Source organism: Pantherophis guttatus, chromosome 4, assembly GCF_059756535.1.
Source record: "Pantherophis guttatus breed Tessera chromosome 4, ASM5975653v1, whole genome shotgun sequence".
Lineage (NCBI taxonomy): Eukaryota > Metazoa > Chordata > Lepidosauria > Squamata > Colubridae > Pantherophis > Pantherophis guttatus.
Window position 1 is genome coordinate 67587183 of NC_142066.1, and position 24639 is coordinate 67611821.

The window sequence follows — 24639 nt, forward strand, 5'->3', positions numbered from 1 at the left end:
GGATGTGTGAGGAATTAATTGAAATGCTTAAAAATGTGCATGAATCAATAAAGGACAAAAAACTTTAGAAACCTTGTTAGAACGTATTAAACAGGTAAAAGAGAATATAAATGAGAAGCGAGAAAAATAATATTGAAGGTAAAGGAATTGAAAGTAAAAAGTTAGATTATTATACTGGGATGTACAGTGGCAAAAAAAAAGAATGGATAGTGGGGAATATTTTCCAAAAAAGAATCAAAGGCAAGAGAAGGAAATGGAAAAAAGATTAGGTAAAAGCTTAGGGCAAATTATGTGAGCAATAGACTCAAAAGTTAGAGAAAGGATTCAGGAGCAAAGATATAATAAATATAAAAATAAAAAAAGAAGATGAAGAAGACGAGAATGGGATGAAGGGAGAAAATTATTAAGAAGTAGAATTATGGAGAGACCAAGAGAAAAAAATGGTTAAAAGAGGAAGAATAGTGGAAAGGAGATCTAAAGGAACTGTATTAACATTAGTAATTGTGGAGATTCCAGCGGCTCCGTAGGACGTTGAGGACGCTCCCTGGGTGAGCGCTAGCCCGTGACTTTGTTAGCCGCTAGAACAGCAAAAAATCAGCTGTCTAGCGGCGAAGAACCTTCCCCCCTGGGAGAAGAGGGGGAAGTGAGCAGCCAGGTGCAGGGTAGAGCTCCATAAGAGCCCTAGAATTAATTCTGGGGCTCGAAAAGTGCGAGCTCCCCAAGAACCTGGGAAAAGCTCCAAAGCCGGGACGCCTCTGCCAGAAGGCAGAGCAGAACGCCACGTCCGCTCCTGCTTTTAACTGATACAAAGAGAAAATTGCAGCAGGCAGAACAAAAACAGGAGACTACATAATTGCAAGTACTTACACTTTAATTCCTTTGAACATCGTTTCTTTTCGAGCCTATATGAGCGGAGCTGGAGTGGAAAGGGAGGGGAAGATGGCGCTGGCTCGTTAAGACAAAGAGACGAAAGTGAAACTTAAGAAGAAAGTTGTTACAGGCTTGTTAACTCATTAATGCCTACCAGTTAACAACTCCGCTTAAAAATTTTTTGGATTTAATCTTATATCCTGGACTTTGGGAATTAAAATTTAAAGATTTTAAAGATTTTCTGATTTTTTCTCGCTGGCTATAAGAACTGTTCCTGAGACTGTGTAATTTTAAAATGGCTTCAAAGCAGACAAAATTGGTGTTGCCTAAAGCAGCGAGTGCGGGAAGTTCCCCAGCTCAAACTAGTAGGTTGCAAACCTTCTTGCCTCCGGCAGATACACAAGCTCAATTACAACCACAGTTACAACCACAAGCACAAATGTTAATACTTGAGATGTTTCAGGAAGCCATGAAAGAAATCAAAGAAGGTTTTAAAGAGGACATTGCATTTGCATTTAAAGGAGTCTCAGATCAAATGGAAGAAATGAAGGACATAATTAAGACAAGAAATCAACATATAAGGGAAGATATAGTCTTTGCACTCCAGGGACTGGCAAAACATGTTAGTTATGTAGAAGATAGAATTGATGAGGTTGCTCAAGCTAATGAGATTTTAGATGGTAAAGTTGAGGAATCACAAACCAAGATTGACAAAGCAGAAGCTGAAATGTTGTTGACACAATATAAGATGATGGAATTTGCCGTGAGAATAAGAGGCTTGAAAGAAAATCCAAAGGAAAATTTGAAAGAGATCTTTGAAGATGCTCTGGCACAATTTATAGGAGTGTCCAGAGGTGAACTCGAATGGCAAATGGATCGGATCTATCGTGTTAATTCATGGGTAGCTAGACAAAGGAAATTACCAAGAGATGTTGTGATTTATTTTGTTACTAGAAGGATTAGAAATGAGATTTTACAAGCTGCCTACAAAAATAAGTTGCAAGTGGCAGGACAAGAAGTTGCAGTATTTAAAGAAATACCACCCAAAATGCTGAAATCCAAGAAAGAGTATGCTTTTCTGGCAGATGAGCTGAGGAACCGACAGGTACAATACAGATGGGAAGTCCCAGTCGGATTATCAGTGGATTATGCAGGAGAGCGATATCGTCTTAATACAATTTACAAAGCAAGAGATTTTTATAGTAATATATTAAAGGCTGGACAACCACCAGTGCCAGGAGGCAAAAAAGCAAGAGAGGCGACAGAGGGAAGAAAAGAGGATCTGCAGAAGCAATCGGAAGGCGGAGCTATGAGTATCCAGGAGGAAGTACTGCAACTTTCAAGTGCTGTCCAAGCATGGGATATAGTTGAAAAACAAGAAGAAGGCAAAGATCAAAGACAAACCAGAGCAGCTACTAAACGTAAAGTTGAAGAGTTAAAAAAGTTACAAGAGCAGGCTTTATCACAAGAAGTGAATACTGGTGTAGAAGCTGTGGGAGGGGCGAGACCTAAAAGAAAATTCCAAGAGGATTATCAAGCGGTTCTCGCCAAGCTTCGAGATTCTGAGGATGGCTTCTAGGTTTTTAACCTGGAATGTTAACGGTTTAAACTCACCACAAAAAAGGAAGAAAATATTTCACTATTTGAGACAATTTAAAAATGAAATAATATGCCTGCAGGAAACACATATAAGGACAACTGACCAAAAATATTTAATAAATACAAAATTGGGAACACATTTTGCTGCATCAGCCCCGGAAAAAAAGAATGGAATAGTGATTTACTTGAAAAGAGATTTGATGGCTAAATTAGTTGAGGCAGATCAACAAGGAAGATTTCTGGCAATTGAGATAATGATAGAAGGAAAGAAAACACTCTTATTGGGGATATATGCTCCCAATCAACAGCAAGAGAAATTTTATAAGTTGATACATACAAAATTATTACATTGGGATTATAATTCATGTATACTGATGGGAGATTGGAACGGAGTGTTAGACCCTAGTATTGATAAGAAAAGAATAGTACAATCTACTAAATTGCGATCTAGACTGCCTAAGACTTTTTTTGATATGATGGAGGATATGGAATTAAGAGACATCTGGCGTGAAAGGAATTATAGAGAACAAGATTTTACATTTTTTTCAGATAGACATCAATCCTTTTCAAGAATTGATTTTATATTAATTACAAATGATTTTTTTTCCAGGGTAAAGAAGATAAAGATTTGTCCCAGAATTTTAACTGATCACAGCCCAGTTTGGATGGAACTGGAGTGTGGGGAAAGAGTTAGGAGATCTTGGCGGTTAAATGAAAACCTTTTCAGATATGAGAAAAATGTAATAGAATGTAAAAAACTAATGAAGGAATTTTTTGTTTTTAATATGAACAAGGGAACATCTATGGATATGGTATGGGATGCTAGTAAAGCATATATGAGAGGAGTTCTGATAAATATGAATAATGCTTATAGGCGTAAACAAGTGGAGAAAAGGAGGGAATTAGAAGAAGAGATTAAGAAAAAAGAAAGGGTGTTAATTGATAACCCAGGGGATAAGAAAATTAAAGAAGAGATCAGTTTATTACGTGGGCAATTTAATATGATGCTTTCAGACCAAGTGGCAACCAATCTACAATATGCTAAACATAATACTTTTTGTAATGCAAATAAACCAGGTAGATGGTTGGCATACATGCTGAGGAAAAAACAAAAATCTCGTACCATAGAGAAAATAGAGTATAAAGGTAGAGAGCTGTATCACCAAAATATGATTAAAAAGGCATTTTTAGAATTTTATGCAAGATTGTATACTGCAGACAAAATACAAGGTGCAGAGGTAGAGACATATCTGGATAGACAGAATATTCCAATAGTTACAGAGGAACAAAGAGAACGGTTAAACCAATTAATAACAGAGGAGGAGATCCTCTCAACAATTAAACAGTTAAAAACTGGTAAGGCTCCTGGTACGGATGGATTAACAGCTGTGTACTATAAATATTTACAATTGGAGATGGTTTTACCTCTTAAAGAATTATTCAATAGAATTCAGCTGGGTGAAGGGGTACCACCTTCATGGAAAACAGCTTTTATTTCGTTAATTCCAAAAGAAGATCAAGACTTGACACAACCCAAAAATTATAGACCTATATCCTTATTGAATACAGATTATAAAATATTTGCTAAGATATTGGCAAATAGGTTAATGCTAGTAATGCAGAAGACGATTCATGCTGACCAAACTGGTTTTATACAAGGTAGACAAATGAAAAATAATATAAGACAAATTGTTGACATATTGGAACATTTGGAAAGGAATAACCAAATCCCTGCGGTGCTTATATTTCTGGATGCGGAAAAAGCTTTTGATCGATTAGATTGGCAATTTTTATTGAGAGTGGTCAATAGGATGCAATTTGGGAATTGCTTTATGCAGTCCATAAAAGCAATATATCAGGAACAGACAGCTCAGATAATTATTAATGGCAGTTTGACAGAAACTTTTAAAATTGAAAAAGGCACGAGGCAGGGATGTCCCTTATCGCCATTATTATTTATATTAACTTTGGAGTTGCTGTTAAATAAAATACGTAATGCAGATGGGATAAAGGGAATCAAAGTTAGAGATTATGAATATAAGATACGGGCATTCGCAGATGATTTGGTTATGACCTTAACTCATCCAGTGGAATCAGCAAAGGTTTTGATTGATATAATAAAACAGTATGGTCAAGTATCTGGGTTTAAGATAAACATTGGAAAAACAAAGATGATAGTTAAAAATATGACAGCTAATCAAAAAGAGGAGTTACAAAGGGTAACGGGATGTGAAATAGTTAAAAAAGTCAAGTATTTAGGAGTTTATATTGCATCTTCTAATGGTAAATTGTATAAGTATAATTATGAATTGATATGGCATAAAATACAAGTTGAAATGGATAATTGGAAAAAACTACAATTGTCCTTGTTGGGTAGAATAGCAGTTATAAAAATGAATGTGTTGCCTAGGTTTTTGTTCCTCTTTCAAATGATACCAATACTAAAAAAGGATGCCAACCTGGAAGAGTGGCAGAAAGGTATTAATAAGTTCGTATGGCAAGGTAAGAAACCAAGGATAAAATTGAAAATAATGCAGGACATACGAGAAAGAGGAGGACTGAAAATGCCAAATTTAAAATTGTACTATGAAGCAGCTGTTTTATCAGCAATTAGTGATTGGATTAATTTAACAAATGGAAGGCTATTGAATATTGAAGGGTATGATCTGGTCTATGGTTGGCATGCTTATTTAGTGTATGAAAAAAGGGTGGACAGAGCATTTAAGAGTCATATACTGAGAAATGCTTTATTGCGTGTCTGGAAGAAATATCAATATAAGTTAAATGAAAAAATACCTATATGGACAGCACCCAGGCACGCAATAGAGAATACGAGTATAGAATGTAGACAGGATGTAATTACGTATAAAGATATTCTCATTATGGAGGGAGGTATATTAAAATTAAAATCTGTGAATGTGTTGAAAGAGGAGAAAATAATTCAAACATGGTTTCAATATGTACAGTTACAAGCCAGATGGAGAAAAGACCAGAAAACTGGTGTTATACAAAGTGACGAAAATTTAATTAAACAAATTAGAGATCAAAGCCCAATGCATATAAAAAGATTGTATAATATACTGATAGAGATGGACTCGGAAACAGAGCTAGTTAAGGACTGTATGATAAAATGGGCGCAGAATTTTGAACAGCCAATAATGATGGAAACGTGGGAGAAAATATGGGTAACAAATGTGAAATTTACCAAAGCGCAAAATTTAAGGGAGAACTTTTATAAAATGTTTTATAGATGGCATCTAGATCCAAAAAAGTTATCTCGTATGTATCCGAATGTACAACCAAAATGTTGGAGATGTAATTGTGAGGATGCTACTTATTTTCACATTTGGTGGACATGTAAAAAGGTTAAAGCGTTTTGGATTAAAATCTGGTGGATTTTACAAAATATTCTTAAAAAGAGGTTGAAATTTACACCACAGCTGTTTCTTTTGGGTATAGTTACGGATTGTACAGTTATAGAGACTAAATTGATTTTGAATTTAATAACTGCAGCAAGACTGTTGGTGGCACAATATTGGAAGAAGCAAGGTTTACCTACAATCCAAGAGTGGACAATGAAAGTTATAAATCTAGCGGAAATGGCAAAAATCTCGGCGTACCTGAAGGATCATTCAAATGAAAGATATTTAAGAGACTGGAGAAGGTGGATAGATTATATTCAAAATAAATATCGGAATAAGAAATTGCAGATAGGTTATGAATGATTATATAGATATTTAGTGTGTCTTTAAGTAATAAAGCTAGGCGGGTAATTAGGGAATTGAAGAAACAAGAGATGTGAAATGTCATAATTGTTTAGATTAGGATTGATTATGATTGTTGAAGTTTATACCCTGTAATTTGTTCTGGGAAGGGGAGGGGGGGAGGGGGGAGGTTGAGGTAGGGAAGGGGGGGGAAATATGTAAACTTTTTGTAAAACTTTTCAATAAAAAAAAAAACATTAGTAATTGTGAATGTAAAAAGTAAATATGATGATGTATACTGTGTATTGTAAATTGAACAGCAGATGAACTATGAAGTGGTAATTTGGTTCAATTATGAAAATAACTGAAATCATGAGATAAAATTGAAATGTAAAAAAGTGTGATGGGGACTTTGGAATGTGAATGATGAAATAAAATAATTGATGCTATAACAAGAAATCAGGAATTAAGGGCAGATAAGTGATATTACTTATTATGTACTTAGAAGAAATTAAGATAAAATATGGAAGGTTAATTAAATTAAAGGGTTTCAATGTAAAAATTGAATAAGATGAAGTACATTGTTTATAGCTAAAAAGTGATGGGGATTTTATTATTAATTTGATTTTGAGAAATATACTTTATAAATGGAGAAATAAGATAATTAATTGAAGTAATACTAAGAAATTAGGATTTGAAGGGCAGATGGTGATATTGTTTATACATTATGTATTAAGAAGAGATTAAGATATGATAAAAAAAGTAGGGAAAAAGAATATAATGGCAGAAATTGAAATATGTAAATTGTATTTGGAAAATACAAAAAAGAAGATTGGAATAGATTATAAAAATTAATATATAATTGTTATAAATTGTATAAGATGTGACCCGGTCAATACTCTGTTCATAAAATATGTGTGTAAAAGAAAAATTTAATAAAACTTGTTAAAAAAATTTTTTTCTAATATATAGAAATGCAAACATATATACTATACATTCGTATGCACAAACACTGCATTTTAATAAACTAATTGGTAGCAATCATGAGGCACATTTTAGCAAAGGGAATAAAAACAAGACTCCATACCAAAAACCAAACAAAAACAAAAAACAAGTCAAAAAGCACAAAACATTAAAAAAAAGTCAACAACAACAACACATATACACATATTATTCCCTCTAGTTGAATACTGATTACCGTATTTTTCTGCATTTGATTATGTTATATTGCTTGTGTCTGCATTGTATTGAATTCTAATAAGTCCTGGTCACTCTCCCCTAAAGTTCCTACAACTTTAATCCTCTCTATCATTTCTTCTCTGTTAGTAAGAATTAGGTCCAGTATAGCTGTCCAGTATTGAGTCATAAGGCAGCCAACACTGACAAGTTCTAGCTTTTGTGTTGATTACTAAATGAAAAAGAGTACCGGGACATACCTTTTATATCAAAATAGATTGAGTACAAATTAAATGATGGTTTATTCAATGTGGTTGCGTACCAAAATATTGTAGAAATTTAGCACCCATCCCCCAGAACAATGAAATATTTTGGGAAATATTAAAAAGGCAGAATATTATATTTCCCTAAGGGAGAAATGGAGAAACATGCTCTTTGAGATAGAAAGCAGCCCCCAAGTCTTTCTTAACACCCCCAGCAGATATTTTGTGTCCATTAAGAAAGATTGGGCCAGCCTATTCAGAAACCAGCCCCAAGCAGAAACTGAGGTCAGCTTTTAGAAATTCAGATTTGGTAATCCATTCAGAAAGACTGGGTCAAGACAGAAACTCAGATAAGCAACAAACAACACATTGACAAAATTAGTTCAGACAAAACACCTAGGATTTATACTTTGCCTATAGAGCCAGCTATATAACTCCTACATAACCCCTACATGGCCCCATGGGAGTCTGACAACAGCCAATAGAATACATGTTCTTGCACAGAACATGTACTGAACAGGAAGTTCAAGTGCAAAGTCCAAAGATGGTATAAAAAAACCCTCACTCTCAACTCCATTTTCTCAGCTGCACCAGAACTATGTGCTTGGTGGTTCTGTTCAACATTAAACCTTCTTTCCAATCAGCCTCCATGTTTCCAGTGTCTTTCTCCTGGCTTGGAACAGAACCGGATAGATATTTCTTCCAACAACACCTCTATACTAAAATTAGTTAGGCATACTAAGTTATGATGAAGATTTGGGGGAAAGGAACAAATCTTTTTTTTCATGTACTTCAAATGTATTATCTTATACTATTAAATGTATTATGTTTTATCTATGGAAATTTATTTTTAAAAAAGAGAATAATCTTTAAAAATATATATTTGTATATATGAAACATTTAAATCTGAGACACATTTCTTTTCTTGCAGAGATTGCTGTCTTATTCCACAGAGAATTTTAAGCAATTTTGTTTTGGATTTGTTTCTTTTCCTTTTCTGCTGTACTTTGGAAATAATTTGCATCTGGGAACCTGGGATACTCTTACATAGGAAAGAACAATTAGCAGCTCTGTATATTGTTTTCATACTGTCACAATCCAATCTCTATAAATATTCACTTTAATTCCAATTTTGTCCATTTTTCATTTCCTTAAAGAGTTGTTGTCACCAATATCAGATGACAAAGAAAAGAAGACCTGGTAATGTAAGAATATTTGTATTTTGACAAACATATAATTAATTTTTCCTTCAATGGAAAAGGTTCATAAACATTTTTATCCAAAGTTCTTTAAAACATTCCAAATCTTTTTTTGATTTGACATGGCTTTCAAATAAATATATACATATTTCTACAACTTTGGGATATGTTGTAGCTTACCAAGATATTATCTCTTTTCATGAGCATCAGTATTCAGTAGAATTCTTACTAAAATTAACACTAACATTTTTAAGCCACTCTTCATTAAGCTCTCTTTCTCTTTTATACTAGATAAAGACACAATGCCATTTATACAAAACAAAAGCATTTTTATGTAAATCTACTTGAGAGTTAGCTGCCTTTAGCAGGATATGCTTTATTTCTGACAAAATATATACAGGTAGTCCTCAACTTAAACAGTTCATTTAGTGATTGTTCAAACTTACAATGACACTGAAAAATGTGACTTATGACCATTTTTCAGAGTTACGACCTTTTCGGCATCCCATAATCATGTGATCAAAATTCAGATGCTTGGCAACTGGTTCATATTTATGACCATTGCATATGATCACCTTTTGCGACCACCTTACAAGCCAAGTCAACGGGGAAGCCAGATTCACTTAACAATGGTGTTCCAAACTTAACAACTGCAATGATTCACTTAACAACTGTGGCAAGAAAGGTTGTAAAATGGGGCCAAAATCACTTAACAAATGTATCATTTAACAACAGAAATTTTGGGCTCAATTGTGGTCATAAGTTGAGGATTACCTGTAATGCAATGTTTAGTATATGTCATAAATGCAAATTAAAATAATTTTGTATACAAGTAAATCAGTAACAGGGAAAATACTTAGCCTGATAAGTATTGCACATATTTAACCTGTCTCCCATCTTTTCATTCCTAGCTCCCTAGGAAAAGGAAAAGAAAAAAATAAAGGCTTTAAATTTTGTAAAGATTTTAGATCTCTTTGGCTCTTTCCACATGGAGCCTCCACAGGAATCTGTTACTATAACTGCCATTTTCTGTACATTCCTATTCCTTTTGGATTAACAAAGATGTAAATTAGGATTTGAAATGTTCAGTTTATTAAGTGTATTTTAAACAACATTAACATTAATTTAAATATAAGCTATTTTAGGGTAATGGATTGCAAGTCAGACAGCCTCCCCTTTTTTAAAAAAAATCACATTATAAACAATGTACTTGCCACATGGTGTATTATCTGTGGGTCCACGCAATTCTTTATTTGCATTCATACCTGTGCAGTGCAAAAAGTTCAAATTAAACATTTCACATTTCATCAAACATCCTATGTTCTCTGCCCCATGGGGATAAATGCAGGGTTTTTTCCCCTGTAAAACCATTAGATACTCTCCTGTCTATACATCTGCAATTTACTCCAATCTTCTTTTCAATACTAAAGACTTATTGGTGACTGTACGAGATTTACATTTTTAAAAAGCCTGTGATGTATTTCAAATATGTAAGGCAAAAAGTGTATGCTTAGGCTTCTTTAGAAGTGGGAAATAATCAGCCGGAATCCAGTATTTGGAAGGAACTTTTGTGCCCAAATGGTTCACTAGACAAGGTGCAACACATCACAATTCTCATACCTTCACCCTTGCTATCAATACTTGCACACCACAACACTCTCTCCCTGCTATTCCTAATACAGATGGAAGGCAGGAAACAGAAACGACGTTTTGCATGTAGTAGACATAGTAGAAGTTCTCCGTTTTTAATCCCATCAACTCTCACCAGTATTATTTCAGGAAAAGAAAACCCTCTCCTGAATGATTTGACCTCAAAATCAAGGGCATACCGTTAAGCTCACCCAGTGTTTTTAGGCATTTTCAGGCGGCCAGATTGCCTACCTCGCAAGCATGTTGTGAGGAAAAAACGAACTCTTTCCCTGACCCTGGAAGGGCGGACTCCCACGGGTGACAAAATAACGAGGAAACGGGAGGGGCTGCTTCTCGCTCTACCGTATTTATAAGCTTTATTGTGAATTACTGTTATCCTCTGACCGGCAAAAAGCGTACCAAGGATCCCTGGAGGCAAACGCATTCGCTCACACGCTCACCGACCTCCACCGCCGCTGCCGTCGTCGCCGCGCTTGGGGTCGGGGAAGAGGGGGCAGAACCTCTCGCGCTCAGTGCCTTCCCGCCGGCCGGGAAGTTCGAAGCGAAACGACGAGTCGCGCAAGCTGCAACAACAAACAATCCCTGCTGCTATAGCAACACAAAACGTTCCGCCGCCCGTTGCCGCTCGCTCCTCGCTGGCTGGCTGTTGCTCTGGCGGTCCCGGGAGCGCGCGGAATGAAAAATGCGGAGATTACAGAGAGGCGGAGCTAATTGCCTCCCTTCAGCCAATCGGAAGGCGAACCGACGCCGGTGATTGCTGCCTGCTTGGCCAAAGAAACGGCGGTGGGAGCTTATCCGCGAGGTGAGCCGTGTTTGCCCTTCCTCCCTTCAGACCGCTCAAGGGCCGTTGAGTCGCCTTTCTCTTGGCTCTTTAGCGTAACCCTCGTTTTACAGGCTTTTTCTAGCCGCTGAAAGACTTAACCGTAGTTTTGCCTGGGAAACTGAGCATCCTGGTCAAAGCCAAGTCCACAAATACGAGATAATTTCTGGAAGCCTACATGGCAAATCAGTAAAGTGTACTACCACTATCACTAATGATATTACCTCGTCTGGTAATGAAATGTCTGCAAGAAAACAACCAGATTCAGGGTGCACTGAATCGGTGTTTTTGTTTATTTACATACTATAAATATGTATTCTGAGGAAGATTTTTTAATGAAGGTGCTTGTTAAAGTTGAGACCTCAATGGAATTATTTGCATTTGAGAAAAAGCATTTCTGCCATACAACCTTTGTGACTTTGTGCCACATATATAATTGTATGTTTGTCAGTAAACATCAAACTCCCTTAACAAATTCTCTTAAGGCTGCATTATTTTTACTTTGCAAGGCAACAAACTTTGTCAAAGGTTGTTCCCTGGGATTTCCTGTAATGCCAGAGAAAGAAATAGGAGAACTACAATTATAACAATCTTGACTCAACAATTCATCTGCAAGAACTTGTTTAAAAATAGTGAAAATTGGATGATTAGGATATTATTGTAAAAGTTAGGGATGAGCGGAGAGAAAAATGTGGAGATTAGAGAGAGGCGGCCCTACTTGCCTCCCTTCAGCCAATCGGAAGGTGACCCGACCCCAGTGATTGCTGCCTCGGCGGTGGGAGTTTATCAGCCCCGCGAGGTGAGCCGTGTTTGCCCTTCCTCCTTTCAGACCGCTCAAGGGCCGTTGAGTCGCCCTTCTCTTAGCTCTTTAGCGTAACCCTCGTTTACAGGCTTTTTCTAGCCGCTGAAAGGTTTTTAGTCTTTGGAGGCAAGGGAGGCATAGCTGGAACGCTAGGATTAAGTATGGTGCCGCTTATAAAAGTTGCTGGATTCCTTGCCCGCTTTTGCACCTTTGTCTCAGGGTCGCTGCGAAGCTACACGGGACGGCCCTCATCCTTGCCTTTGCGGCAAGAGAGGCTGGCGGGATGTGCACTTGTGTTTGTGTGTATAAAATAATAACAATGTGTTAATGTACACGTTACTGTCTCCTTTCCAGATATTATTTGCAGTTGGAAAGTGCATCCATTCCCAAGCTTTTCAAGTATTGATTTCAGTTCAATTGCAGTTTTTAAAAGAAGACGATTAAAAGTGAAAGTAATTAATGCAGAAATATAATAATGTAATATCAGGAAGTGACAAAGCAATAACTAAAATTGAACAGTTAATGCTTAGTATATGGAGGATGAGGGATTAACCATAAAAACAAAGTAAATTGGATCATTTTAATCAAATAAGAAAGGATTTGAATCTTGGAACTGAGTGCCAGGTGTTAATGTTGATGTACCTAGTTTCTGGAGTGACATTGTTACCAATCTTACAATGATAGAAATACAAAGAATGGGTTTAAATAAATTATTTCCGCAGCTATCTAGGGTAACTTTTAAATACCTTTTAATAATAGGTGGAACATTCTGATCTTTGGACCAACGAGAGTACTATACCATTTCATTTTCCATCTTTTGATTATGGAGAGTGGTTAAGTCTTTCATCTTTATTCTTCCTCCCATTGTATATTTCACTTAAATTTGATTGTAGATTAGAAAATACCACTAAAGTGATGAAAATGAATTGCTTTGCTGTAGAGGTGGAACTAATGCTAACAGCCTTTTGAACAAATTACCTCTTAATTCATGTGTCATTCTCACTGACATTTTTAAAAGCCAGCTTGACTGGAGGAAATATCTGATGATTGTCATGTAGGGTATGGTATTGATATGGATATGGAGCAAGAGGCTGATGCTCATTAAGTAACTGTTTTTAGTAACTAGGAGTACCTTTGATTAATGTGTCTAGTTTCTTTGAAAGAATATTAAATTCTGATAAGAACTGATTGAAAGATATGTGAAATTCTGATAAGAATGAGTTGAAAGCACCCAGAGAGAGAAATTATCCAGAAATTTACTAAAAACTTTAATAATCTGAAAACTCATTATTGTTGGAAACACAACCTTGAATATTCAATTAGCCATTAATAAGATAATGCTAAGAATATTAGAATGTTATACAGTATGTTGTTACATAGAAATCTACAGTTGCTAGACATGCTTTCTGTATGCTTTATGACTCAAATTATGCTAGCCAATGAGAACATATTCCAAACCCAATATGTTTGAGCTTTATATAAAGTGATTCCCCTCCCCCCGTTTCTCACCTTGTACCTGTGGGAGACCTATCTTCTTGTAAGATTTATACCAACTCAAAGCAGAACAGCCCTCAAAACCGAAAGAAAAACCAAATGATCATTATCTTACTGAACCACAGCTCACAATATATGGACAGCTCACAATATATATAAAATGCAAAAGAATTACAAGAAGACAAAGAAATTTACATCCCAGTGAATACCAATCCAATAAAATAAAAAAATAAAAAATAGCAGAGGCTGTAATGCAGTACCTGTAATCCATAGCACTCCCATACATACAACCCAAAGTATGGATCCTGTACCTAGATCAGTGGTGGGTTGCTACCAATTCTACCTGGATCAGTGAACCAGTAGTGGCGGCGACAGGAGGCTCTGCCCACCCACACCGGATGCTTCTGTGCATGCGCAAAAGCATTGCACATGCGCACATGCACAAGCGAACCAGTAGTGACAGGTTTTGCAACCCACTACTGACCTAAATGACATCTTTCTCATAATAAAAATGACCAAAAGGGAACACATGCAAAACCATCAACAACATCTTCAAAGGAATAAAATTTACCAGGGAAGAAGGAAACCACAAAGCACTATCTTTCTTAGATATCCTCATCAGCAGAGATAATGATGGTCAGTTAAAAACAGGTCTACTGTAAAACCACCCCTCCAGTCAGGTGCTCCATTACCAAGTAACAAGCTAATGTCCTACAAGAGTAGTTGTGCAAGAACACTGTTTACAGGAACACAAACACACTTCAGCAATATCAGAAAAAGGAAACAAATTGTCTATATCCAACAAAATGGATATCCATGCAATTTCATCAAAAGGTGCCTGACCACTCAACCCAATAGAGCACAACAAACAGAAGCTCTGAAAAGAATATCACTGCTGCACATCAAAGACACATCAGAAACCATCAACAGACTATTACAACAACATAGCATCATCTAAACCAACTATAGCCCTCTAAAGCATCCTAAGTAAATCAAGACTCAGAAGACCCAGAAGAAAAAAACAGGATTCATCTATAATATACAGTGTAAGAACTGTAGCAACTACTACCAGTATGTAGGATAAGCAGGCAGAAGACTAGGAGAGCCCATCCATGAACACCAACTATCAGTTGGAAGACATGATGAAAACTTTTAAATTTCAGAACACATAGACAAACTTAACCATAGTTTTAACTGGGAAACTGAGCGTTCTAGACAAAGCCAACTCTAAAAATGCTAGAGAATTCCTAGAAGCCTGCCACTCTGACAGATCAGCTGGCACAAAGAGATAAGCAACATCTACATATTATTTTAAAAAGACAATCAAAAAGGCAAAAACAGCGGTACTGCTGCACGGCCCGTTAAGCCAATCCAGTCCAGCACTACAAGGGCCACTGTTGGGGCTGCCAAGACCCAACACCACCCCCAGCAGCCAGTCCCCAGATTGCCCCCTGCTGACCAGATCCCCCCTGGCTGGGCCTTTTATCCTGGCCAGGCGTAGATTCAATACCAATGGACACCAGCTCCGGCCATAAGCACTGGCCCCCAGCCGGCGCTGACCCCGCAACCGATGCAAGCCTTGCCACCTATGCAGCCCCGCAGCTAGGACTGGTCCCGCAACCGGCCCCATCAGCCACTCCTCCCCCACAGTTCAGAATGACATTCAAGGGGACCTCAGGAAAGCTGGCCTACTTCCTCAATCAGGGTTTGTCCCACATTGATCGCTACAGTGACCAATACCAGACCGATTGGGACATAATTTCGGCAATTGCGGATAGCATGAATGAAGGGGAAGCAGCGGAGTGGATAGCCGAACTGCACAATGAGGGAGCCCCGGAGATAGATGATGCAGACGAGTTCGTCCAACTGCTTTGAGGACAAGGCCCACTGGATAGAAGCTGAAGCCCAGATCAAAGCCTTGAAGCAAGCAGGCCAGCCCCCCAAAGAATTAGTGTGGGAATTCCGGAGGCTGGCTGGAAAACTGAGGGACTGGCCTGAACGCCTTCTCATCTACCACTTCAAAGAGGCCCTTGACCGAGACCTCAGAAAAGCCTGTGGCATCAGGGGAGTTCCATAGCCTATTCAAGCCTGTTACAACACAGCAGTGGCCATGGATCTGGAAATCCACCCCCATCGGAAGCTGACTGCCGAAAAACCAGCAAGTCGACCTCTGGGCCACCAAACTCTGGTTAAGCCAACTGACATGCTGCAACCCATGCTGTCCAGGGTGATCAAGTGCTACTGATGTGGTCACAATGAGCACAGGGCATCCGATTGCCTGGCCCCTGCCCCAATCCCTTAGGTCTGGACCCCCTCCGCACCTCATGGAAGAAGGACCCCAAGGAAGCCACCGGACAAGGGAAGAATCGCCAAACAGGCTGTTGAGGTTCCTTTCCTTCCAGCTGAGAATGAGAAAACTCCAGCCAGAGAAACCCCTTCAGGTTCTGCCAATGGGAGCAGTGGCGAAGACGACCCAATGGTAAGTGAAGCCATCCAACCCTTCACTATCAAAACTCGGATCATAGTACCAGAAATGGGAGCCCAACGGGAGGTAGAGGCCATAATAGACACTGGCTGCATCAGATGCCTGATCAGCCTTCCCATAGTCCAACAGCTAAGGATAGGCACGAGACCCCTAGTGCATCCCATTTGTTTTGAACCAGTCGATGGGATGCTAATAGGTAGAGTCCTGTCCACTTTGGTCACAAAACTTTAGTTAGATTGGAGATGGGGTACCACTGAAAACTCATTCGATTCTTCATAGCTCCAAAAATGATTGAATCAATTATATTGGACCTCGCTTGGCTAGACAAATGGAGACCGACCATCACGTGTGAAGACAGCTACTGAAAACTAAGAATAGGTATTGGCCTGCTGCCACTCAAGAAACTGGACAGTTGCCATAAGGCCTTAAACCCCAGCAGCCCCAGCAAGCGAGAAACTGCGGCCCTGGCCGCATTCGAATTTCCCAGCAGCCTACAGGTGCCAAGGGAATACTGAGACTATTGGGCATTTTTAGCGAGGATGATTGCAACTTCCTCCTCCCTCACTGCCCAACATACTGTGTGATTGAATTCATGCTGGGTGCAAAGCTGCCAAAGCTGGGTGCAAAGTGCAAGATGCACTTTATGACTCCGAAAGAAATGGCTGAGTTAAGAAAATACATCAATGCCAAGACCACAATAACACAATAACACACAACAAAGCAGCTGATTAGATTTCCAAGTACAGTATTGGATAAGAATGATCTTAATCATGGTATCAATGTGTCAATATATATATATATATATATATATATATATATATATATATATATATATATATATATATAAAATTTGATTTATATGCCGCCCTTCTCCGGAGACTCAGGGCGGCTTACAATGCGTTAAGCAATAGCCTTCATTCTTTTGTATATTTTATACAAAGTCAGCTTATTGCCCCCACAAACTGGGTCCTCATTTCACCTACCTTAGAAAGGATGGAAGGCTGAGTCAACCTTGAGCCTTGGAGAGATTTGAACCAGCAGAAATTGCAGGCAGCTGTGTTAATAACAGGGTGCATTAAACCACTGTACTATCAAGGCTCTTATCAAAGTCAAGCTAATGTGCTGAAAACTTTAATCAGTAGAGAAATGATTATATAGTGTATTCTAACCCTGGTCTATAAAATTTCTATACTTACCCGAAACAGCTAGATAGTGGCACAGCAATCTCAGAGCTAAACTATAAGTATTTACCAGGAAGGACAAGTAAAGGATCTGCAGCTAGGTGAATGGGCTCAGTTACAGTGGCAAGAGGTGCAATATTGGAAGACCTGAAATATCAGATTAGGGAGAGGTTGTCATGTAGAAAATCTATGTGGTCACTTGGAATAAAAAATGACTTGATGGCACATAATCAATAATCAAATTTACCAGTCTACAAAGGTAACATTTTGTGCAAGGTAAAAAGAAGTCCTTTTGTATCACTGATGTTACAGAATGGTGGTTATTCCTTCTTCAGCTCCTTCATTTGTCCAAGATCCAGAAAGAATCCTACATTAGAATAAATGAATTTCCAAGCAGATTAACTGTATATTCTATTGTAGAAAAGAAGGTATTGCAAAATTTAAATAATAGGCAACTCATATTTGACATATTTTAATGTAGAGCTTTGTTTTTAATAATGCATATGATTAACTTTTTTATCTTAACTATGGATAAAAAAACATGCTATGTCTAATTTATTATGTATTAATGCTGCAATTCATGTTTAATTTTCTTTTAAATCCTAATTTATATTATTTCAGAGTCAAGTATTAATCAAACCAAACTATGGATGGAAACAAAAAAACTTCAACGGGTGTTTATTCAATACAAGATTCTAATGAAGCAAGCTGTAGCAATGTCAGCCTAGATACTGACACGCAAGTTTTAGAGAGGTATGCTTTATTTCCAGTTTATTTTAAAACTGATGTGCTGTTAAATAGATGCGATGAAATAGTCTCTCCTGTCCCAAATATGCTATATGACTCCATAAAGAGAGACTGAGAAAGTTCAGTGAAGTTGCGTTTTCATCACAATTTAGTAAATAACGATTCTGAGAAGACAGAAAGGTAATTTTTATTGTATTTCTATTAAAATTCATAAGGTAAAATAAAAATAAAAATTGAGAAAGATAAAGAAGTGAAATGAAAAAAAGAATAAAGTAGTGACTTTTTTTCAGTGCAGTATACTACAAAAAATGTTACAGCTACAATTCTATATCCTTTGCCATCCATTCTAGTGTGAAAATTAATGTATCCTTCTATCTTTGTTGCATGTAAGTCTCATCGCAGTCAATTTATATACTGTGTTTCCCCCAAAATAAGACCTTGTCTTATAAGCACTTGGCCTTATTTTCAGGGAAGTCTCATTATTTTGGGGGCCACGTAGAGCAAGATGGGCCTCTTCTTGCTGTCTTATCTGATTTCCAGCTCTGCATTTAAATATTTTCGGCAAGGGCTTATTTTGGGGAGAGAGGCTTATTTTAGTGCATGCGCTCAAAAGCCCCATTGGGCTTATTATCAGGGGATGTCTTATTTTTGGGGAAACAGGGTAGTAATTATGTCTTGAATTTTCTTTCAAGCTATTCATCAAACCAAGAGGAAGACTTCTGGTTCCTGTTTTATATTTATTTTAACAAGTTTCTGAATTAAAATAAAAATCACACCCCAATATTTTTTTGTTTTGATGCAGTCCATTATATAATGATAAAAATTTTAACAATTTTGCGGACATTGAATACCAATTATAGTTTTTCTGATAATAATTTTATTTCAGACTATAACACAATGTAAACTTCAGTCCATTCATCCAGATATTTTCCCATTGGTGAATCATATTATTAAAATACTTTGCCCATTGCAGTCTTTAACATACTCAGTTTCAATATTTTATAAATCTTTAAAATAATACAGAATCATAGGGCTGGAAGGGACTTCAGTGGTCTTCTAGTCCAACTCCTTGCTCAAGGAAGGAGACTTATACCATCCCATTCAAATGGTTGTTCAGTCTGTTTTTGAAAACCTCTAGTGATGGAGCACCTATACTTCCAGGAAGCAAGCTATTCCATTGATTAATTATTCTGACTTTCAGAAAATTTCTCCTTGTTTCATCATTAGCAGTGGTGGGTTGATCCCGGTTTGGTCCGGTTCTTGCCAACCGGTAGTAATGGCGGCGAGAGGCTCTGCCCACCCGCCCAGACGTCATCATGGACGAGCTGTGCATGCACAGAAGCTTCTGTGCATGTGCAGAAGTGTGTGCCTCCCATTGCGAACCGGTAGCAAAGGTAAGTAGAACCCATCCCTGATCATTAGCATATAGTGCAGTTTCAAATTCACTTGATGCAGATAGATGAACACACCCTTTTGTCTCCTCCTTTCAACACTCCTCCTTTTTCTAAACAAAGCTTTTTGGAGTGACAACTAAAGAAGCATCTTAAATGAGAGTTTTATTTTTCCAAACTCTTAGGATAGCATGCTGAATAAAATGATTTTAAAAATCTGCATTCACCTTAGTTTATTACAGAGGGGTTCTACCCAAATCTCAATTTGGTAATTTAATTTTCTGACTGATGTTTTTCTCCTTATACACCATGGTTATCCATCCTAAAGCAAACAGCAATTTAAATATACATCAACTAAAACCATGTATATATCTGAGGGATTGTAACAGAAGAGGGGCTCGACATATTCTCTAAAGAACTGAGTAATGGATGGAAACCTATCAAGGAGAGATCCAACCTTGAACAAAGGAGAACTTTCCTGAAAGAACAATTAATCAGCAGAATGGCTTGTCTCCAAAAGTTGTGGGGCTCCATTACAAGAGGTTTTTAACAAGAAATTGGACAGCCATCTGTCCAGAATTGTATAAGGCCTCTTATCTGAGTAGGGGGTTGGACTGGAAGACCTTCAAGGTACCTTCCAACTCCATTATTATGTATTCAGTTTTCTAAATCAATTTTGCTTTGTTCAATTTGATGAGCTGAAACATGAGCTCATTCAAGAATCTACATCAATATAATTTAGTAAATACAGACACAGTAAATACAGCATTTGTATAGATGCTGGTTGTTTTAAACAAATTAAATGGAACATCTTATATAAAGACATTCATGGTAGGAATACTTTTCTTTTTTCTTTTTTTTTTTTGAATTTGATTTTTATTATAACATATAGTAATACAATTGGTACATTTTCGGTTCATTGGTGCAATTATATACATATATACATCTACATGCATTATTGCTTGTCTTTTGTTGGTATTGTTTCTTGAAGCTAAATTTAATTTCAATACACTTAAAGATAATGGTGCTCAACTCTCTAAGACTAAACATAATACTATTCATATAGATTTTGTTCATTAGTTGATATTTAATCTCTATTACCTTCTTTATTTCTTTCCCCCATCCATTCGTACCACATATCCCACACGCTATAAAATTCTGAATCTTCTCTGTCATTAATTTCTGAAGTCAATTTGTTCATTTCGGCGCACTCCAATATTTTTCCAATAACATGTTCTTGAGGTGGTATTTGTTTTTCTTTCCAATACTGGGCAAAGGAAATTCTAGCAGCTGTCAGAATATGTATAATTAAGTACTTTTTCTTTTTTGCATATTCAGTTTTCAAAATTCCCAGGAGAAAAGCTTTTGGGTCAAAATCAAAATTTTCTTTTATTATTTCTCTAATCCACACCCATATCATCCTCCAGAATTTTTGTGCCTGATTACATGTCCACCAGCAATGATAAAAAGTACCCTGCTGATGGTCACATTTCCAACATTTAGGGCTCGAATTGGGGTAGATCTTCGCTATCCTAGCTGGGGCCATGTGCCATCTATAAAACAGCTTGTATTGGTTTTCCTTATAAGCCGTCGCCTTTGTCATTTTAAGATTATTATTCCATATTGAGTCCCATTCGTTCAGATTTATATTCTGTCCTATATTTTTGGCCCATGCTAACATCGGTTCTTTAACTACTTCCTCTGCCATATCGTACTCCAATAAGTAATTATATAATTTAGCTAGAATTTTGTCGTCCGTACCCATCCATATCTTGTCGAATCCATTTATGCTCATCTCAATGCCAAATTCCTCCTTATCTTTTTTATATCTGGATTTAATTTGGTTATATGGCCACCAGTCTATAGAAATACCTTGTTCCATCAATTCTTCCCTTGTTTTAAGGTTCCCTCCCCCATTTAATAATTCATTGTATCTGACCGTTTTACCCATTTCTAATACATTTGGATATATTATAGCCTCCATGGTGGAAAGCTATCTCGGAATTTTCCTATAGTGCTTCTGTCTTATCTCTCCCCATATTTGTATCAAGATCTCCCTTATTTTATGTCTATGGAAGTAAGTTTTTATCTTCTTCCCAGTATCCCAGAGATATGCATGCCAACCCTTCTGGAGATCATACCCTTCTAAGGTTAACAGTCTTTTATTTCTCAGGGTTGCCCATTCTTTCAGCTATACTAGGTTTGCAGCTTTTTGATATAACTCCCATTTAGGTAATCCGAAACCCCCTCTTTCCTTCTTGTCCTGTAAATTCCTAATTGCTATCCTTGGTTTCTTTCCCTCCCAAATAAATTTCCTAATGATGCTATTGAGCTCCAGAAAGAATTTTTTATCTAATTTAACAGGGACTGTTCGGAATAGATACAATAACTTGGGTAATATGTTCATTTTTATTGCCGCAATTCTGCCTAATAATGATATCTGTAATCTTCCCCACTTTTCCAGATCCTGTTTAATATTTCTAATCAATGGTAAATAATTATCCTCTTTGAGGGCCGAGCACCTTGATGAAATCCAGACCCCCAGGTATTTTACCTTCTTGGCAGTTTGGATCTCCATTGATTCTTCCAGTACTTTTTTCCTCACCTCCGTCATATTTTTTGTTAATAATTTAGTTTTGGATTTATTTAATTTAAGGCCTGCTACCTCCCCATAATTGCCCAATTCTTCCAAAATTTTAGTGCCTGATTCTAATGGTTCTTCCATGATTAATACCACATCATCTGCAAATGCCTGTGTCTTATATATCTCTTTTCTGATTGTCAGACCCTTTATTTCATTATTGTTCCTAATCTTTCTCAAGAATACTTCTAGTGCTAAGATAAATAGAAGTGGGGATAGAGGGCACCCTTGTCGGACCCCTTTTCTAATTTGAAAAGCCTTAGTTAATTCTCCATTCAGTAATATGTTAGCCTTTTGTTTTTGATAGATTGTGGATATCGTATTGACAAAATTTGATCCGAATTCCATTTGGATAATTTGTTGTTTCATAAATTGCCAATTAAGATTGTCGAATGCCTTTTGGGCGTCGACAAAGACCAATGCCATTTCTTTGTTCGGGTGTTCCTCATAGTATTCCAATATGTCTATTATCATCCTTGTATTGTTCCTGATTTGCCTCCCAGGAAGGAATCCATTTTGGTCACTGTGTATTAATTTATTCAAAATTATTTTTAGCCTTCCTGCTAAAATACCCATATAGATTTTGTAGTCCGTATTCAGGAGGGATATCGGTCTGTAGTTTTTAATTAATTTTGGGTCTTCTCCTTCTTTTTGGAGGAGAGTAATATACGCCTCTCTCCATGATTCTGGAATTTTGGATTCTGTTAGGGCCTCATTATAAATTTCTAACAACTTTGGTAACAAAATTTCTCCCAAATCCGAATTTTTATAAAATTCCCCTGGAAGTCCATCTGGGCCTGGGGATTTGTTCTTTTTAAGTTTGGATATTACCATCCTTAATTCTGTCATCGTTATTTCTTTATTAAGTATTTCTTTATCCTCTTCCCCAATTTTTGGAAGGTTTTCTTTTGACAAGTATTGGACCACCTTTTCCTTAGGAATTTGTTCTTCGGCATACAGAGCCGCATAATACTCTCGGGCAATCTCCAATTTATCTTCCTGTTTATTGTTGAGGTGGCCTTCCGGGTCTTCCAATTGATGAATTATGCCTTTCTCTTTTTCTTTTTTTAACCTATAGGACAGCCACCTGCCCGGTTTGTTTGCATTTTCAAAATAATATTGTTTGGTTCGTTTCATTTTGTACGCCATTTCCTCTTGATCTATAACATTTAATTTGTGCCGTATAACCATCCAATTTTCTTTAACATCCTTATTATCTGGTTTATGTTGTAGTTCCCTCTTGGCTTTCCCTAATTCTTCTATCAGTGCCTTCTGCCTCTCTCTTCTTTCCTTATTCCTGTGTGCACTATACGATATTGCTAGTCCTCTTACATATGCTTTCATTGTATCCCATATGATACCTCGAGATGTTACTTCCTTTTCATTTACTTCAAAAAATAGATTTAATTCTTTTTTTACTTTCTCAACATTTTGCTTGTCCTTTAGAAATTGATTATTTAATCTCCATCTTGTATTTCTTCTCTTGTGCGTACATTCCCATTTAACCTCTAATGGATTATGGTCTGCCCAAATGTTGGGCATGATTTCTGTTGACTTAATATCTAACCCTATATCTCTGCTTATCCACATCATATCAATCCTAGACCAAGATTTCTTAGGATTAGAATAATATGTATACTGCCTCTGATATGGGTGCAAAACCCGCCAAATATCCACTAGATTGAGTTCTTCTACCATATCAAAGAATGGTTTTGGTAAATTTTTTCTCTTTTTCTTTTTACCTTTGGTCCCCTTATAATCTCTATTTGAATCTATTACCCCATTAAAATCGCCAATTATGCAAATCTTGCTCTTATCCATCATGCTTAATCTCTCTCCTAATTTTTTATAAAAGTCTCCTAGGTTTTCATTCGGGGCATAAATTGCTGTTAATAAGATTGGACTGTTACCTCTTTTAACTTCCACCATTAATACCCTTCCCCTCGGGTCTGCATATTTTAGTTCGGCTTTTATTCCCTTCTTGATGTACAATGCTACTCCCCTTTTCTTTTTATCAGCTAGGGATGCATAAAGATTCCCCAATTTCTTATATTCCAAATATTTTTGATTTTCCTTTTTAATATGGACCTCTTGAAGGCACACTATATCCATATTTTGTTTAGCTAATTTTGTAAAAAAAAAATTCCTCTTTTTATTATCATTTAGGCCATTTACGTTAACCGATATCAATTTCCAATCATCCATCTCTTAATTTTTGTATACTATCCTAATACTTCTTGGCACGTGTGACTCTTTGTGGACTTTGGTCTTTCTTTGTCTCCTTACTATCCTTATCTTCCTCCTCCTTTTCCTTCGATGTCCCTTCTTTCTCTCTTATCTGCTGGGTTGCTTCTTCTTTTGATGTTTCCACCTCTAATTCCTCTTTACTACTTTGATCCTCTTCAGATGCTCGTAATTGATCCAGGAACTCTTGAGCTGCTACTAAGCTATCTATCTTAACTTTATTCCCTTGCCACGTGATCCACATGCCTTCTGGTAAGATCCACCTGAAGAGAATATTCCTTTTGTTTAATTGAGTAGCCAAAAACCTATAATCTCTCCTTATCTCCCTTACCCTCCTTGGGATTTGTTTCAATATAATCACCTCCTTTCCCTT

General features: G+C 36.9%; 1 protein-coding gene and 1 long non-coding RNA gene across 2 annotated transcripts in view; one reads left to right on the forward strand and one right to left on the reverse strand.

The window, feature by feature from the left end:
• Positions 1-8528: 8528 nt before the first annotated feature.
• LOC148114143 (uncharacterized) lies at positions 8529-11098 on the reverse strand. The gene is made up of 2 exons (XR_015733882.1): positions 10861-11098; positions 8529-10076 (listed from the first exon to the last, which is right to left on the reverse strand). It is a non-coding gene; the product is annotated as an uncharacterized LOC148114143 (long non-coding RNA).
• The window catches only part of SUN3 (Sad1 and UNC84 domain containing 3), a 39011-nt gene continuing 25465 nt past the window's right edge, over positions 11094-24639 (forward strand). The window contains exons 1-2 of the mRNA XM_034416435.2: positions 11094-11263; positions 17865-17996. Coding sequence (XP_034272326.1) covers positions 17890-17996 — 107 coding nt within the window. The 5' untranslated portion in view covers positions 11094-11263; positions 17865-17889. The remainder of the gene's footprint in view (positions 11264-17864; positions 17997-24639) is intronic.